The 19,788-nt window shown below is 41.2% G+C and overlaps 1 protein-coding gene across 9 annotated transcripts in view; it reads left to right on the top strand.

The window, feature by feature from the left end:
* The window catches only part of kcnma1a (potassium large conductance calcium-activated channel, subfamily M, alpha member 1a), a 308,219-nt gene that overhangs the window by 243,613 nt on the left and 44,818 nt on the right, over window positions 1-19,788 (top strand). For 4 of the 9 annotated variants that reach the window (XM_042325114.1, XM_042325101.1, XM_042325142.1 and 1 more), the window contains exons 15-19: window positions 623-732; window positions 2,749-2,817; window positions 7,075-7,161; window positions 7,396-7,472; window positions 9,152-9,160. In XM_042325114.1, coding sequence (XP_042181048.1) covers window positions 623-732; window positions 2,749-2,817; window positions 7,075-7,161; window positions 7,396-7,472; window positions 9,152-9,160 — 352 coding nt within the window. Of the gene's footprint in view, window positions 1-622; window positions 733-2,748; window positions 2,818-7,074; window positions 7,162-7,395; window positions 7,473-9,151; window positions 9,161-14,642; window positions 14,817-19,788 lie in introns of all 9 variants that reach the window. The other 5 variants (XM_042325120.1, XM_042325106.1, XM_042325137.1 and 2 more) reach the window with 2 other exon arrangements.

The following is a 19,788-nucleotide window of genomic DNA, read 5'->3' as shown; positions in this document are numbered from 1 at the left end:
GGCGATAATAGGCCATCGTCATGGCAATTTGTCATCACAGGTGATTGAAACAGGAAGAAAACCAGAAAGTTAGTGAAAGGTGCTAATGAGAGACCCAAAAATACACACATACACACACACACACAATATAATGGATGCCATCTCCACAGGATCCCCTCGATTAGTGTTCCCCTATAGATGCCTGACCAATTGCTCTTACCCAAACAGGCGAGGCGTGTGCGTGTGTTAGTTATAGAGGAAGTGAGTCCCATATTAAAGCCTGTACAGCAGTTAGGATGGGGTGTAGTTATGATGAGAGACATGGAGACGGTTTCATTATGGGTCTAAGGATCTGACTGTGTCTGCAGTTCGTCAAAGTGTCTTCTCCTCCATCACTAAGAGACTGCTATTGAGGATGGGCTTATAAGTGGCTTATAACTGTGCTCAAGTTACTACTATACACATTTTCCATTTGTATATGTATTTTTATGTCTTTATATGTGTCTTTACGTATTTATATATGTATTTATATGTATCTTTACGTATTTATATATGTCTTTATATGTGTCTTTACGTATTTATATATGTATTTATATGTATCTTTACGTATTTATATATGTATGTTGTGCTTGTTGCTTCTCAGATTGAAGAGGATACGTGGCAGAAGTACTATTTAGAAGGGGTAGCTAATGAGATGTACACAGAGTATCTGTCCAGTGCCTTTGTGGGGCTCTCCTTCCCAGCAGTCTGTGAGTAAGTATGACACACCACAGTGATTTAGTCCTTGGGCCGATATGGGTAACTCTCTCTGCTACATTCTGCTGCTCTGTTTTACTGCTGCTGTACAAACGCTGTTCTGTTCCCTGGTACTGCTACAACCCCTGTTCTGTTCCCTGGTACTGCTACAACCACTGTTCTGTTCCCTGGTACTGCTACAACCACTGTTCTGTTCCCTGGTCCTGCTACAACCACTGTTCTGTTCCCTGGTACTGCTACAACCACTGTTCTGTTCCCTGGTCCTGCTACAACCACTGTTCTGTTCCCTGGTACTGCTACAACCACTGCTTTGTTCCTGGTACTTCTACAACCACTGTTCTGTCCCTGGTACTGCTACAACCGCTGTTTTGTGCCCTGGTACTGCTACAACCACTGTTCTGTTCCCTGGTACTGCTACAACCACTGTTTTGTTCCCTGGTACTGCAACAACCACTGTTTTGTTCCCTGGTACTGCTACAACCACTGTTCTGTCCCTGGTACTGCTACAACCACTGTTCTGTCCCTGGTACTGCTACAACCGCTGTTCTGTTCCCTGGTACTGCTACAACTGCAGTTCTGTTCCCTGGTACTGCTACAACCGCTGTTCTGTCCCTGGTACTGCTACAACTGCTGTTCTGTCACTGGTACTGCTACAACCGCTGTTCTGTCCCTGGTACTGCTACAACCACTGTTCTGTCCCTGGTACTGCTACAACCACTGTTCTGTCCTTGGTACTGCTACAACCGCTGTTCTGTTCCCTGGTACTGCTACAACCGCTGTTCTGTTCCCTGGTACTGCTACAACTGCACTTCTGTTCCCTGGTACTGCTACAACCACTGCTCTGTCCCTGGTACTTCTACAACCACTGTTCTGTTCCCTGGTACTGCTACAACCACTGTTCTGTTCCATGGTACTGCTACAACCACTGTTCTGTTCCCTGGTACTGCTACAAACACTGTTCTGTTCCCTGGTACTGCTACAACCACTGTTCTGTTCCCTGGTTCTGCTACAACCAATGTTCTGTTCCCTGGTCCTGCTACAACCACTGTTCTGTTCCCTGGTACTGCTACAACCACTGTTCTGTCCCTGGTACTGCTACAAACACTGTTCTGTTCCCTGGTCCTGCTACAACCACTGTTCTGTTCCCTGGTACTGCTACAACCACTGTTCTGTCCCTGGTTCTGCTACAACCACTGTTCTGTTCCCTGGTCCTGCAACAACCACTGTTCTGTTCCCTGGTACTGCTACAACCACTGTTCTGTCCCTGGTTCTGCTACAACCACTATTCTGTTCCCTGGTCCTGCTACAACCACTGTTCTGTTTCCTGGTACTGCTACAACTGCACTTCTGTTCCCTGGTACTGCTACAAACACTGTTCTGTTCCCTGGTACTGCTACAACCACTGCTCTGTTCCCTGGTTCTGCTACAACCAATGTTCTGTTCCCTGGTCCTGCTACAACCACTGTTCTGTTCCCTGGTACTGCTACAACCACTGTTCTGTCCCTGGTTCTGCTACAACCACTGTTCTGTTCCCTGGTCCTGCAACAACCACTGTTCTGTTCCCTGGTACTGCTACAACCACTGTTCTGTCCCTGGTTCTGCTACAACCACTATTCTGTTCCCTGGTCCTGCTACAACCACTGTTCTGTTTCCTGGTACTGCTACAACCACTGTTCTGTTCCCTGGTTCTGCTACAACCACTATTCTGTTCCCTGGTCCTGCTACAACCACTGTTCTGTTTCCTGGTACTGCTACAACCACTGTTCTGTCCCTGGTACTGCTACAACCACTGTTCTGTCCCTGGTACTGCTACAACTGCTGAAGAATAGTTGGTAGATAGAGGAGGACAATGACATTAAGAGTAAAGTAATATAATATAAAAGAAAAGGAACATTTTAATTTGAAACTATTGGTAATGTTGAAATAGTAGCTATATAATGTAGAACCTTGAAGAGGCATACCATTCCCTTACAATCCTCTGTGTGTGTGTCTGTGTGTGTGTGTGTGTGTCAGGCTGTGCTACGTGAAGCTGAAGCTGTTGCTTATCGCCATCGAGAACAAGTCGGAGCTGGGAGAGAGCAGGTTTGTGTCTCTGTGTTTCTGTCTGTTTCTCTCTGTGTTGTACAGGACAACGTGGCTGCTCTTGTTCTGTATATCACCACTGAACCTCTCTGTCTGTAACATCCCAGAACCTTTTTAAGTCTTAGGATGTCTTTCAAGATTTATCTGTAAATAGTTGTCTCTGTGTTGAACCATGAAAACCATTAACACTATATGGTACTATTAACTGGCTAACTATTAACATGAAATACTACTATAAATCCCACCCACCCCAACAGTAGTGTGAACTGGTTTTGTGCAAATAATGCGTTTATAGTGCAGTTGTTTTAGTTTAGTTTTTACTATATTATGAAATCACTATTGAAGAAGTCATGTCTAACTAACTTGTTATATATTTTGAAAAACATTTATTTTTAAACTTTCGCTCAGCCTTTTTGTAGTGTGCTTGCACCTGGACATGATACGTGAGGCAGTTCTTTTTGTCATGCCAGGCTTTTTTCCACTACATAGTGCCACCATTCTCAGTGCCATCTGAACTGCATATCTCTCTGATAGCAGAAGTAAATGATTTCACAGATGCAATATGTGTAACAAGATCAGCTCTTCTAGATCTTCAACCTTCTGGTTTACTAAGTGATATGAAGGTCTTCAACTTTTTCACAGAGTGCTACAGCAAGCACTTCCATTTCCCCATCAGAAGGTAGAAGGACAGCAAATTGAGACATATTGAGACACATTCATAATATGATTTTTCATCTCTCCTTTTATGTTAATAACAACTGTTTGATTTGAGGTTGTTTTCTTGTTGTTTGCAGAAGCCGAAAGCGGTATGCCCTCTTCCTTATCTTTCCCTCCAAAGTTCAACCCTATCGCCACCACTTTAGAGCTTCTGACTTTGGGTCATGTTTCCTAAGGATCCATTTCCAAACCCTATATCAAAACGGGCCAATGTCTCACTCTATCTTTGATTGTGTTCCTTGTGCCTAATGCACTAACTTCTTTGCAGGCAGAGAGAGGATAGTTGAATTTGACTCGTTTGTAACTCTTGTTGATTTGTCTGATGTTGTCGACGTGCCCAGGCTAACACCATCCCCTCCATTTCTACCTCCTGTTTTGAGTTTCTTTCTGTCTCGCGTTTCAGTCGTCCTGCTTAATTTCTCTCTCACTTCAGTTCTTTTTCAGTGTCCTCAGTCAGTCGTAACTGTGTGCGAACTTTGTGCCAAACTGATTATAATTTTCTTCCCGGGTGTTTCTTTATTTTTGTGCTCATCATCACAACACTACTTCATATTATTATAGTTTTAATAGTGTCATCTCACTTATCAGTCGGGAAACAGATTGTTGATGTCTGAACCCCAGAAGTGTTTATCATGGATTAGGCTATTGTTGATTTGTTGCACATTTCTGCAATATTATGGAATCGGTGGATTGATTATGTCATTGTAGTTTGACACAAATGCATGTTTTATAGATTTTTACAATACAAACAGCATTTGTTAAGCCATGTTATATCTTATTCATGGCATGGGACCATTGACTTTGGATAACTTAACATTTATCCTATGGAGTTTTTAGGCCACGTTTTCCATGGGTGCTGCAAATCATCTTCATACTTGCATTTCATCCCTTTCTTACTGTTTTGTCATATGTGTGTGGATACGGTTTGCTTTCTGTGCGTGCGTGTGCGTGCGTGTGTGCGTAAGCTTGTGTGCGTGTCAGTCACCATGTACCTCCCCATACCTGTGTGTCTCTTGAGTAGATGTTATCAAATGAGGTCACTTCCTGTCAGTTTGGTGTTTAAGAAAACAATCCAACTGCACAGAAGTTACTGCAACAGTCTGCATCTACGTACCTGTCTCTTTATCTGTACTGCGGTGGCTATGCCTGGTCTGTTTTACACTGTTTGGTAACTGCATGTAATAACACTATCATATGGGATGCTTGCCTTGTTGCTCACAATATGAGGTTTTGATACAGTTTGTGCCTCTATGCATAATTGGAGAAAAACGACATTTTGTTTCATTTCTTTGTTATTAGATCTGAAATGTGTAAACTATGTGAAATCTCAGATTTGGGCAGCAATGTGGTTTTTTTGTAGTGGCTTTGTTAGTTTATTTTGTATTTTCCCGAAACAGCATGTCGAACGTGATTCCTGTTTTCTACGCTGGGGCCATTCTATCTGGTATAAAGCTCAATAGGGCAACTCTAAACTTAAGTTTAGCAGAATATCATGTTATTTTGCTGTTGCTATTGATTACAGCTTTATAATTGATCCAATCGCCCCCTTCTTGTTTAAGTACGTTGTTTGTAGAGCCCAGAGGAAAGATTTTTTTAATCATTTGCAAATTAGTCTGTAGTTTTCAGCTGCTCTCAGCTATTTTCTGAGCCTGCGTGCACTTTTACACAGTATAATGTTGGTATAGATAAGTTGTCTAAAATCTGTCTAAACAGTACCAAAGTACCAAAAACTACAAACATTTAATGTATGAAGGCCGAACATTGAATGACAGTGAATAATTAATAAATTAAAGAGTTGGTAAAATAACGTATTAGTAAATTAAAGAGTTGGTAAAGTAAAATAACGTATTAGTAAATTAAAAGGTGAATAAAGTAAAATCAGGTATTAGTATGTCAGTCAAGCATAAAACTTTAGTAAAGTACAATGAAGTATTAGTAAAACACAGGATTAGTCAAATTAGTAAAGTATAATAAAGCCTTAGTAAAGTAAACTATTGGCAAAGTATAGTATTCATAAAACAAGAAGCCAAATATTTGTTAAGTATTATCAAAATAAGTTTGGAAAGTATTCCTAAAGTAAAGTATGATTCATTTCCCTTTCGTCTGGGCTCGGAGGCCAGGGTTGTCGTCCCCTGACTGTCAGTCTGTGTGCTCCGTTTGTTAGTCTGTCTGCACTCCCATCATTGATGATTCCTACCCACAGGTAACCATTAATGAACTGGGCGTATGTGTCGTCCACTCTCGTCTCAGTCTAATTCAGGGGGAATGATACAGCCAGTCCATACAGGCACCCTACACGCACAAACACCATCCAAATCTACATGATCTTCTTTACTGTAGACATATGTTTGCGGATACAGTTTTAGGCTCTGTGAGGTTAGGGGTTACAGTGTTAGGGGTTAGAACGAATTTGAGTATGAATATTACTTATCCATTAGATAATATTACATGGCCATTTTCCCTCAGATTCTTGGTTATTAATTTGTTCTCCCTGATAAATCAACATGGACACTGATAATGTAAAGAAAAAATGCATATCATATCACATTTCTTAGCTCAAATACCCTAGAGCAGTACTGTAGCAGTACTATAACAATACTATAATACCCTAAAGCAGTGCTATAACAATACTATAATACCCTAAAGCAGTGCTATAACAATACTATAATACCCTAAAGCAGTGCTATAACAATACTATAATACCCTAAAGCAGTGCTATAACAATACTATAATACCCTAAAGCAGTGCTATAACAATACTATAATACACGAAAGCAGTACTGTAGCAGTACTTTAACAATACTTTAATACACTATATAACAACACTTAAGACTATAGCAGATGATTCCTATTCCTCTGTAGTCTTAGTCCAAGGGCTGTTCATTCCCTTGCCTTCCACTGTCCAGTACTAACCCAGGTAACAGTATCTAACTGTAGTGTAACACACCCGTTACATCATTCTGATAGCTGATTGGCTCTGACTTCTGAGACTGAAACCACTCCATAACAACAATTTTAATTCTTTCTGCCCCCCTCTCCCACATCCCTCCTAACCTTGCCCCAAACCCCATCCAAGCCAATCAGAACCATGGTGAAAAAGAAAAGAATTAAAATGTACAAACCAACTCATGCTGTTGCGCATTCTGTCCATCTGTGTGAGTAGCCTCAGAGAAGGTGGCTGAACATGGAAACAATGGAAGAGGCAAGGTGTTTTTCGACACAATAACACTTGAACAAATACCCACCTCCATACAGTGGCCTACTAGCTCACACTGATAGCATTTACAGTACTTCCATTCCATACCACTCTCCAAACAAAACAACTGGAGACTGCAGAAGCTGTGATTCCTTTGACCAATCCAATCAGGCCATTCTATATCGCTGTAGTAGTGTAGCTCCAGCTAGAGGGTTGATGGTGTGTGTGTGTGTGTGTGTGTGTGTGTGTGTGTACCATTCCTCTTGATTAGCGTGTGAGTGTGACTCTTAACGGCCGTAACAGCGCCTACAGAGCGTGATGTCATCTATCTCTCCCATTACCCAGCATCCTCATCAACCCGGGGAACCACGTAAAGATGCAGGAAGGAACTCTGGGGTTCTTCATCGCCAGCGATGCCAAAGAAGTAAAGAGGTAATGGCAGAAAAAAAGGCCACAGTCTCAGTTTAAGGCCATGTCTGTTTTCTATCTTCACTCTCTTGGTGGCTAAAAAAGTCACCATACTGTACAAAGCGATTAGACATTAAACTCCTATAAATGTCATTGGTAAAAGTGAAAGACAGCTCAACCTGGTGGAATGGATAGAACTCAATTGGTGTAAGTTGCAAACCAAGATAATAAATGTCTATGCTGCTGTTTCCCCCCCAGAGCATTTTTCTACTGCAAAGCTTGTCACGACGACATCACAGACCCCAAACGGATCAAAAAGTGTGGCTGCAAACGACGTGAGTACAGCTACTCTCCGTCCACAACACCACCACCCACCCCTCTCATGACCCCCTCCCATCCCCAACCCCTCCCCTATCCCCCAATGTCTCTGAAGTATGATTAGGATGTGCTATAATAAAGATTGTCATATCCCTTACTGTTTCTCATAGGAATGTCCTTTTACAGTGATAAAATGGAAATGGAAATTGCCCCAGTGATTACCTTGAGTCCCTTTTGAGTGTATCAACTGTGATCACAACTTTCAAACCTTCATTGTGGTATGATCTGAAATCAATGTGTTATGGTATTATTTTCTCAATCCAAGCAAACAGTACAGGCAACATTGTGTACATTTTGTTCGATTTTTTTTTCATTTCATTTAATTTCTATTTTGAATATGTGAACCTATCATGTCAAGAATGTATCATAATGATGAAACTAGCTAGAAGGGTGGACTGAAGTCTGGAGGGCAAAAAAGACAGAGAGAGAAAGAAAGCGAGAAGACCGGCAAAGAGAGAAAGAAAGAGTGGGAGTTCTACATCAGTATGCTAACGATGGAATAAGTGAATGTCAGGGAGAGGTAGAATGACAGGAGTAGCTGAGCAGAAGAAGGAGGCTGTCAGATCGCCATAGTGACTCTGTGACACAGGCAGAGGTAATGACCTCAGTCAGGTGTTAGAATAAATGAGCAAATGGCGTTCCTCTGCTCAGGGGTCATTGGGGCAGATAACCAGACTCCCTATTGGCCCAACCATAAAGAATCAGAGCACCTTATTGGGCCAGGCATTCCACCAAAAACATCTACCAGCAGTGAATGACTTGGAATATGACTTAATATTACTATTGGTCAGACTGGGAATTAGAGAATGTGTACCAGGGAAGGGTTCAATTCCATTTCAATTCAGTTAATTCAGGAAGTAAACTCATTGAGGAAAATAATATGTTGTATTTTTGGTTTACTTCCTGAATAGCCTGAATTGAAAGCATTAATTCAGAGGCAGGGCCTTATTACCACCTGACCTACATGGGCACTTGTCCAAACATGTTAGCATGTTAAATCATTTAGCGTCCTGTAGTCTCTGTACATCTAGAAAGGTCAGTGACAGTTACAGTAAGCGGCCTATGCCCAAACACATGATCTCCAACGTCCTTTCCCTTTGTCTGTGTCATCTCAATTATTCACACTATAGGTCTCGTAGTCTGTCAGGTAGAGAGAACCAGAGACCTGTTTTGTCTGATTCACAGTATAACTGAGACAAGGCAAGCCGAGCTGTACTAGGCTGGCCTGGTTACATATCCACTACAGTTGCTGGAACCGTGCTGGAAAGGACAATGTGAACATAATGTATCCAAGCCAGCACAGTACGGTTTGGGTTGGCCCTATAGTGTAATTGGTAATCATGCATTGGTCCACTAGATTTACTGTACCTGAAACAAGACAGTTCTATTGTAGATTATTTGGGGTTTCTGTGTCTCCATCTTATTGCTGTTTTATTACCAACAGGAGGGCCCCATTTAGAGAGATGACCATTCCATTACTAGAATGGAAGTTTGTCTTCTGTTCTGTTTTGTTTCTGTTGTTATTGTTGTTTATTTTTTCCATGTTTTTATGACCATTGACATGTTGTTGATGTTATTTCCTTCCCCTACTGCCGCCGGGAAACACCACTTCTTTATTTGAACCACTCTCTGGTAGTGATTTATTGTGAGTAAAAGAAACACGGGTTCCCTCCTACCCAGAGTGCAGTGCAAGTGTCTTTTCTCTTTCTCAGCCAATAGTATACTGTATTCTATGTTGCATGTTACCAGTGTAGCATTTGCATCCCTCTCCTCGCCTCTCATCTTTACACTGTCCTGCCTCAGACCAGACCTGAAGGAATACAGCAGAACCCAAACTCAAACCAGAATCTGATTGTCTAGTGTGTCTCCACGTAGGCCCATAGTCTAGCCCAGCCTCAGACTCATTTCCGATGACAAGAGTGGAGTGTGATTTTATCATAGAAGTACATGAACTCTCTTCGACTCACTTCAAAAAGTTATTTTTGTCGCAATATTTGGTTGTTAAACTGAACAGATCTGTATTAGAAACCCAATCCTAAACTTTGCCATCTGTCCTTAAGTCCTCCTTACCTCCTCTCTCTAATGTCACGCTCTGAGAAAGTTGTACATGGATGTGGTGACAATCTGAAATATCAAACCCACAGATTGATATAGGTAACGTTAGTCATTGATTTTTTAGATATTTTTATTTTATTTTTAGAGGCTATTATGCACGCTGCGGTATTTTCCGAAAAGCGGAAAGTGTTCTTGTGGGAAGTTCTTAAAATATTTCAGCTTATTGAGCAATGTTGCAAAACACAATCAAAACAATCTGGTCGTACCACCCTCACTGCTTCTGGTCCCTTCCCCGCCCCCCAGTGCTCTAGTCCTCTGCCCAGCTCCAGTCATACCATTACACATAGTTCATCAGTGTATTTAGAATTGAAGTGTCGTCGCCCCCAGCCCCACTGCATTTCAATTCTATATGGTCATCAGGCCCTTTTTTTACTCACTGCCCTCAGTCGCCTGAGTGAAAGAAAACAGCTTCATTAGACAGTTATTTTACGCGCCAATGTTGTACTGCCATTTGGCCACTAGATGGCCATGTCTCACAGTCCTGAATGTAGCCTATTGAAGGAAACTGACACACATCCTCAGAAACCTATTCAGCCAGAATATGATGAGCAACAGGGTGTTTCAGTCATAGACTGTTATAGAATTACTAGAATGGTAAAAAAAACTTGCATTTTGACTGGAACACTCATTAGTATACTCAATATGGCCGCCGGTCCAACCATCACAGACCCATTGATTTGATTGGAGTTACTGTACTAGTAATGGTAATATCTCTATGGTTGCAGTTAACTGTAGGTGTATCTTAACCTTTAAAGGGAAAAGTTCTCTTACTTTAATTTCATCATTGAATAAATTAACCCTTGGCTGTGTTTTATGCAGCCTGGTCTCATAGTCTAGACGTAACATAGTAAAAGTAAATCCGGGACATTTGAATTAGTGTGATTTGTTACGTTTGGTATGGTCACATAAGACAAAAGATTACTTAAGGCAAAAGTGGGTGGTTGGAAGGGTGAGCGTATAATGCCAACGTCTAGCGTGTTCAAATCTCATCACGGACAACTTGATAATTTTAGCTAATTTGCAACTGCTTACTACTTTTTTATCTACTTTGCAACTTCTTAGCATGTTAGCTAACTCTAACCTTAACCTTAACCACTAGCCTAGCTACAAATTCGAATTCGTAACGTCATATGTTTTTGCAAATTTGGAACTTATTGTACAAATTGCATTTCGGAACATATTGTACGAAATTCAATTCACAACATATCATACGAATTTGAATTCCTTACTTATCATAAGAAATGGATGATGGACATCCTCAAATGAATAACTACCATATGAAACGTAACATATCATACAAATTGGAGTGGATGGAATTTACTTTTACTATGCTACGTCTACCCCTGAGTCCAGGTTGGTTTTATGGTGTGCAATGTTTGATGGTTTGGTTTGGTTGGTTGAAGACATCTGTATTTCAAGGGAAAACTGTTCTTTGTCTTACGCATTCCTCTATTTCCATTTGTGCTTTGCAACATGGTACAATAACTGGAGAGTTTAAAAGTGGTTTTAGTTTGATTGCTTTCTATAAGTATCCATATGTTAATATAATATGACTGTTAATATAATATGACTACGTTTGATTTACTATTCAAAGTCAACACTGCTCATCGAGTTCTTGCTGAATAGGGTTGTCTTTCACTTAAGAGGATCAATGTCCGTTAGTCAGGTGTACATTTTAGGACATCCTTTTCTCTATTGATTTTCAACACTGACTTCATGATGACTTCGTCTTTGTACGTTTTGTCAGGTGTAATGATGAATGGGACATACAAAAACATACTTTTATTTCTAGAACCACAAACAAAAGAGACAGCGCAGTTGTGTGTGTGTTAACAATCACCTTTCTTTGACAAAATGTACACAGACAGTCATGTTCTTGTGGACTCTTGTGGTGAAGAATGTCCTAAAAGGGACACTGTAGGCTGTACTGTAGTAGATCAGGGTAACGGGTATGTGTGAAGTCATTTGAGTCAAACACATTGTCATGTCGTGTTCTCCATCTCCCCCACCCATGTCTCACTAACCAACAACTACATGTACAGTACTGTGTTCCACTGAATGCCCAGCCTAGAAAGAACTCAGAATAAAACTGAGTTCAGCATGACACGAAAGCCACACTGCATGTCTGTCACGCCTCCAAAACTGTTTCTGCTCTGTAAACAGTTACCACACTCCCTCTCTTTAATCGCTGTGATCTCTTTATGCGCGCTTATGAATGCTTCTAAAGCGCTTACGCATGCTGTTTATAGGACACATTCCCTGTTTGGGGCCAGGCCTCGCTCCCCATTCTCTCTCTGGCCACAAACTGAAACCTGCCACCTCATTTGGGCTCCTAGCCACACATGGTTAAAACAGTAAAAGTAGACTTATAGTTCTCCTTCGAGAGAGTGCCAGAGTTTCTGTGAGGGTGTTAGAGTGAGTTAGTGACTTGGTACCCTGGCATAGGGGGAATGGGAACCAGGGATTGTTGTTTGTTGCCTGAACCAGAGTCACAGACATCTAGAACTGCTGCTCTGAGGGGCTTTCACTACCTACTGCTACTTCTCCTGGGGTTAAGACCTTGACACATCTACTGTACACGCACACACACACCTCAAATGTTTTACATACAGATCTGCCATCTTAATTTGATCACTCTGTTGTCGCAGAGAATTTTTCTGTGCAGCAGGAAATGCAAAGGTTTAAAATGACTTCTAAAGTTTTTAATTTTCACTTTAAAATGTCAGACTTGATTTGCCCTAATGAAAAATGTATCAACCCCTACAAAAATGCCCATTAATTCTAATCCACATAATAATTCAGGTTTCCTGTTGCTGCATCCAAGATATGTTTCCTGCTGTGAGAAGCAGGGTCAAATTAAGAGAGTTCATCTGTACTCCATGTACATCCACAGTAACTTGCAAACACATACACAAACCTCTCTGGGGGAGTGCTGGTTTAGTGAAACTCTTGTATTATAGACTAGCATGGTATGGCCAGTCCAGCCAATAGAGTAGTGTGATGATGCCTTGACCAGGGCTGCTGCACCTGCATGATGGGATACAGGTACGTGATCCACACCTTTAGCCAGACGCATAGAGGATGTTATGGTCTGTTCTGAATGGAATAATATATGTCTCTAGGAGGTTTGCTGCTGAAGACATTGCCCATGCTATACTCCTACCCCAGAATGACTCCTCTTCCATCTACCCCTGCCCCCCTTCCCCCCTCTCCCCCACTTCCCCCCTCTCCCCCACTGTCATATTGGCCTGTATACCTGTTATGGCATTTTCAGCCTTTGGACACAGCTTGACCCTTGAGCCTAAGACCATCTGTACTACAAGTTAAATTGGACTACAACATTCAAATTGCTCAAAACTTTATTGATCTAACCAAGACTTTAGGATAACTTTGAAAAAAGCTTTTTTTGGCCTTGATAATATATTGCACACAATTCTCACTGCAAAGAAACAAAAGCAGTTTGGCACTCTAGCTGTAATGATTGACAGCCTTGATAAATTACTGTATAAAATAAATAACTAAGATACTGATCTATATTGCATGCAAAAAGGGAAATTATATTTTTTTATACCAATACAATTGCTCATAGATATAGATTTTGTTTAACAAGTTATTGACTCCCCTGTTTTTAATACCTTTCAATACCTCACCTAGCGAGGATAACGGAGGGATCTTAGACCATAACCCCGGTACAGAATCCTTCCAGATCCTTGATATCCTTTATGTGCGCTAATAGACTGTCCTCTTCAATTCAAACCACAGGTTTTCAAATGGGTTTCAAGTCTGGAGACAGATGGCGATTGGAACATTTTGATTTTGTGGTCAATTAACAATTTCTTTGTGAATTGTTATGTGTAATTGGGGTTACTGTCTTGCTGGAAGAGGCAAGCAGGTTTTTGTCTAAATTGTCCTGGTGCTGGGTAAAGTTCATGACGTCGTTGATCTTAACAAGGGCTCCAGGACCAGTGGAAGCAAAATAGCCCCATAACATCAAAGACCCACCACCATATTTTACAGGAGGTATGGGGTTCTTTTCTGCTTAAATCAAATCAATCCAATCAAATGTTATTCATCACATGCTTCGTAAACAGCAGGTGTTGGCTAACCATGACATGCTTACTTACGGGCCCTTCCCAACAATGAAGAGAGAAGGAAAATAGAGAAGTAATATCAAAGTAAAACACGTAATAATAAAAGTAATACTAGATACATAAAGATAACTTCGCTATATGCAAGGGGTACCAGTACTGAGTCGATGTGCAGGGTTATGAGGTTATTGAAGTAGATATGTATATATAACTAGGAGTGGCGTATGTGATAAGCCAATTATGAATTGGCCACAAAATCTACATTTTTGCAATCGCAAGTCTCCGGACATGAAACCCATTGAAATCCTGTGGTTTGAATTGAAGAGGGCAGCCCATAAACACACATGAAGTATTTCAAGGATCTGGAAGGATTCTGTATGAAGGAATGGTCTCTGGTTTCTGGTTTCCCAAACCCGGTCCTGGGGGCCCCTGTGGGTGCACGTTTTGGTTTTTGTCCTACAGTAGCACTACACAGCTGACTCAAATAATCAAAGCTTGAGGTATTGAAAGGTATTGAAAACAGGGGTGTCAATAATTTGGACCCTTTAAGAGAAACTATTACTTATTTAGCCATCTCTTTCTCTGGGCAATTATATTAGTATAAAATAAGATAATTTCCCAATTGTTTTAAGCATACAATATAGCTCTGTATTTAAATGTACAGTCTTGTATACAGTTATTTTTGCTCGTCTTTATCAAGAGTCTCAATCATTTTGGACCACACTGTATGAAGCTCCCAAACATTTTAGGTGCCCATTACTGGTCTTTTGTTGGGTCTCAAGCCCGTTAGAGCTGGCATCTAAGGCTTTGCACTTATTATCTCCTTTATGGAAGGAACTTTCCGGCTTCCCAACATGAGTGTTTCTCCTTTTGCCATTAACCTGCTGCTTTTCCTCTTCCTCTCATCCCAAAACATGACTGTAGCCAAGATGTCCGTCTACAAACAAATGAAACTGGCATGTTGTTTTGATTGCGGCCGTTCAGAGCGAGACTGCTCTTGCATGTCAGGCAGTGTACATTGTAACATGGACACCCTACAGAGGGCCTACCCACTCTCCTCTGTCTCTGTTCATGATTGCGCAACCACTTTACGTGCCTGTAAGTTACACCGCCCAACACGTGTTGTTACATGTCTGTTGTGTGTGCCCTGTATGTGTGTGTGTTTCATGTGTAGGTATACATGTGTGCCCTGTATGTGTGTGTGTTTCATGTGTAGGTATACATGTGTGTCCTGTATGTGCTTTATACGTAAAGTCGTCCACGTGGCGTGCTTCCATAGTCGTGGCTTATTTAAATGTATTTATTGTTATTATTATTAGTAGTAGTATCATTCATTTGAGTAGTGTTTATTCTTATTATTTATTGGGTGGGGATGGTGGTGTTGCTTTGTGGTGCTGCTTTACTGTAGCTGTTAGCTCTGAGGCTAGCGCATGCTACATCAGTCAAGCACTCGTGTGGTGTTATTAGACAGTTGGTGTTTGGTGTATTATATTGTTTCTAATACAGTATATTATGTATAAAATGTGACTATGTTGAAGGGATGCTTTATCTCTGACTGTATGCAATATCTTGATGACAGTTTTAATTTATTTTTGTTGTCGTTTTGTCTTCCTTTGTTTTATGAAGGCATCCCATGCTTTTAGGGGAACCTCCTTGCTAACTGTGTTTCTGTTCTGTTCCTGATCATTTTATTTCAAGCTCACAGGACTGACTTGTGCAGGAACGAGAGCCATGCTCAAGTGATGTTCATAGAGCGATATTAATAGAGAATGTAGATGTGTAGCATATCAAATGGGGTTCATCTTAAAGTTACATGAATAAACAAAATGACATCATCATACACAATGGGATGACCTCCTACCTACATCAACAGAGACTTCAATTTCCCCTTCGCTAAGCCCATCCCAGAGTTTTAGGCAACCATTGCAGCGCTCCAGTGGATAGCAACAGTCGCTAACCAAGCTTGAGTCCAACACATGGATAAGCTCTCATTTCAAAAGAATGGAAGCCAATGAGGGCAATGGCAAAAGTGGAGGGTTTTCATAAAAAAACAAGTTGTTTAAATGGCTAAATAATTTAACAGTACACCAGGGGTACTTGGGACTGTGATTCCTGAAATGCAGTGCCTGTTGATGGAGTATTTTTATGAATCCGAAATTATACTTTTGTTGCATTGTTTGCTAGCTGGTTAGCTTGCTAGCGCTCATTGACCAACATTGAAAATGTTGCTAATGTTAGTTAGCTAACTAGCCAGTTAATATAAGTTGTAGTCTCCAAATGTATGTTAACTTGCTCAGTTAGCTATATTATTAATATAACTCACTGCTGTCAACATCATCACTACTTAGCTCCAAAATGAGTTAGTAGATTTGACTGCATGCTGACAGTGCATTCAGAGCCATCCGGTGGCTAGCCACAGTTCCATCTTCATTTTACCAGGTTCCTGTGAAGCCACAGTCCACCATAACATTCCCGAAAGTCTTCCGATTAGCATGCGGTGGTCAGTGTTTAATTTCATTGTGTATTAAAAACACAGTTTGAGATCATTGTGAGGGGTTTTCTCTTTGAATTGGGAATTGGACTTGGGAATTGGAATTAGGAGCGAGGTAGCAACCGTAACCAGAGGGGTTGGGCTTAGCAAAGGGTGATTTATTGGATCTTCACAATATCACACCCTCCCTTGTGGCCACACCCTGTTGTGCATGATGATGTCATGAGGATGTCAGTGTTTACAGCCTCATTGCCAGACTTAAGTGTTTATCATAATCCAAAACATGTACGTATACACACAGCAGTGTTCTAGAATATTGGACTGTTGGCTTTCATACGTTTCGAATTCTCAGCGCAGCTCAAGCAGAGGACGCGTACCGGAGCCGTGTTGGTTTGAAATAGTGGGGAGGTGCACGTTTGGGCTGTGTGTCCCCGCGGATGGTCTCAGAGTCATGTAGCTATGTCACAGTGGGACCCCAGACTACAGCGTCTGTGGACTATGATTCATGCTTTACACAACGTGTCCCTTGAACGTTCTCACCGTGGATTATTACATGATCCCTATGTGATAATATGACTCTGTCAGAGTGTTGTGGTCTGTAGTTGTTGACAGTTGATCTCTTTTCATCCTAGGAAAGCGGTTCATCTTCCAATAAGAAAACAATGAATATGATGAGTGTTGAGTTATACCCAGTTCGGATCGTGACCCTCAGCCATGATACTCATCCAGCCACAACCAGCCAACATATATGGATTCACTTGTAATTAAGTAGCGAGCTACTCCAAAGGATTAGAATAAATAACTCCCTCTCTGTTTTCCCAGACTTGATCTTTGTCCCATCAGTTTACTTTATCCTCTTCCTCAGTAATCAGGAACCCAGAAGATCATGTTTTGTTCTTTCCTTAAAGGGATAGATTAAAAAAACAAGTTTTCATTATTTGCGACTTTCTGAGCGTGTTTCATCCAAACCATTTTTTTTGTTTTGTTTGCTGGTTATTTAGCATCATCCAGAATCTCCTGGCTAGCATTTTTGGAGCTTGTAGCAATGCTAGTGGAAACAGTTTGAACGAGTTAGCGCTGCATTCAAAAGCATGGGGAACAAGCCCTCTGTTGCTCCTCTAGGGCTGTCTGGACCTATCAGAAGACCCAGGCAGAGGAGAGAGGGGAAAGGGAGATGACAGTGGTAAAGGGAAATAGCAGTGATTGGATAGAGGGAAAAGAGAGAAATCAGCTCCATATGATTTCCACCTCAGCATTCTCCCACCATCTGCAAGTGAACTCAGACTAGATTAGTGTCAACCGCCTGATGATGAGTTTGGTTTTGCCTCTTGTAGGTTGGTGGGCCACTACTCTCCCTCTGCACCAATTACTGGCTATTAGGGTAGTTACTGATCTATCTCCTCCCTCAGCCCCTCGTAGGATTTCATGGAAGACTAAATCTTTCTTGTTCTCTTTAAAGGGGCGATCAGCAGTTGCTACATCCATTTTTGGACTTATAAATTGATGATATGTACCCATTGATTCTTGAAGAATAAAGCGTATCAATGCCCCATGGGCTTTGTTCAACTGTCCTACCCCAGCAGAACCCAAAATATAAGCTTGTTTTACTACGTTTGTAAACAATGTAAACAAACACCATATTGCCTAAAAACATGGTTATTAAAACTATAATGATGATATCATGGGTGGTATTTAGTATTTGTATTCATTTAGGATCCCCGTTAGCCAAGGCAGCCACTACTCTTCCTGTAGTCCCGCAATATTTTAAATATTACATGACATTTCATGACGTTTCACAACACATTAAGTGCGTTCCCTCAGGCCACTACTCTACTATCACATTACCTGTGTGTAGAGTGCGTGTCTTATCATGTGTATGTGTCTCTTCACAGTTCCCGCTGTTCCATAAGGTGTCTTTTTATCTGTTTTTTAAATCTGATTCTACTGCTTGCATCAGTTACCTGATGTGGAATAGAGTTCCATGTAGCCATGGCTCTATGTAGTTCTGTGCGCCTCCCATAGTCTGTTCACTTGAGGATTGTGAAGAGACCTCTGGTGACATGTCTTGTGGGGTATGAATGGGTGTCTGAGCTGTGTTCAAGTAGTTTAAACAGACACCTCGGTACATTCAGCTTGTCAATACTTCTCACAAAAACAAGTAGTGATGAAGTCAATCTCACCTCCACTTTGAGCTATGAGAGATGTACGTGCATATTATTCATGTTATCTGTCCCTGTACATTTAAGGGCCAGCTGTGCTGCCCTGTTCTGAGCCAATTGTAATTTTCAGAGGTCCCTCTTTGTGGCACCTGACCACACGACTGAACAGTAGTCCAGGTGTGACAAAACTAGAGCCTGTAGGACCTGCCCTGTTTATACTGTTGTTAAGAAGGCAGAGCAGTGCTTTATTATGGACAGACTTCTCCCCATCTTAGCTACTGTTGTATCAATATGTTTTGACAATGACAGTTTACAATGCAGGGTTACTCCAAGCAGTTTAGTCACCTCACTTGCTTTCCACATTATTTATTACAAGATTAGTTGAGGTTTAGGGTTTAGTGAAGGATTTTTACCAAATACAATGCTTTTAGTTTTTGAAATATTTAGGATTAACTTATTCCTTGCCACCCATTTATGAAACTAACTTCAGCTTTTTAAGTGTTTCAGTGATTTCATTCGCTGTAGTAACTGACATGTATAGTGTTGAGTCATCCGCATACATAGACACACTGGCTTTACACAAGGCCAATGGCATGCCATTGGTAAAGATTGAAAAAAGGGGCCTACACAGCTTCCCTGGGGAATTCCTGATTCTACCTGGATTATGTTGGCGAGGCTTCCATTAAAGAACACCCTCTGTGTTCTGTTAGACAGCTAACTCTTTATCCATAATATAGCAGGGGGTGTAAAGCCATAACACATACTTTTTTCCATCTGCAGACTATAATCGATAATGTCAAAAGCCGCACAGAAGTCTAACAAAACAGCTCCCACAATATTTCTATCATCAATTTTCCTCAGCCTATGGTCAGTCCTTGCATCCATAGCTCTTTCTATGAATTTGAGAATGGTTACATTCTCCAGCCCCATCCCTTAGCTTTTTACAAAAACGGTATTGGGCCGGTGCTTTTTATTGTTTCAACCGCTGATTGCTGCTTAAAAGGGGAAATCTGCAGTTACTACATCCATTTTTTGGACTTACACTGAGTGTATAAATCATTATAAACACATTTCCATGACATAGACTGACCAGGTGAATCCAGGTGACACCTATGATCCCTTATTGATGTCACTTGTTAAATCCACTTCAATCAGTGTAGATGAAGGGGAGGAGCCAGGTTAAAGAAGGATTTTTAACAATTGAGACATGGATTGTGTATGTGTGCCATTCAGAGGGTGAATGAGCAAGACAAAATATTTAAGTGCCTTTGAATGGGGTATGATAGTAGGTGCCAGGCACCATGCTTAGTGTCAAGAGTGTACCATGCTTAGTGTCAAGATGCTTAGTGTCCTGTGTGTATCAAGAATGGTCCACCACCCAAAGGACATCCAGCCAACTTGACACAACCGTGGAAGCATT

Source organism: Oncorhynchus tshawytscha, linkage group LG01 (assembly GCF_018296145.1).
Source record: "Oncorhynchus tshawytscha isolate Ot180627B linkage group LG01, Otsh_v2.0, whole genome shotgun sequence".
NCBI lineage: Eukaryota > Metazoa > Chordata > Actinopteri > Salmoniformes > Salmonidae > Oncorhynchus > Oncorhynchus tshawytscha.
This window is presented reverse-complemented; position numbering and strand designations above follow the sequence as displayed.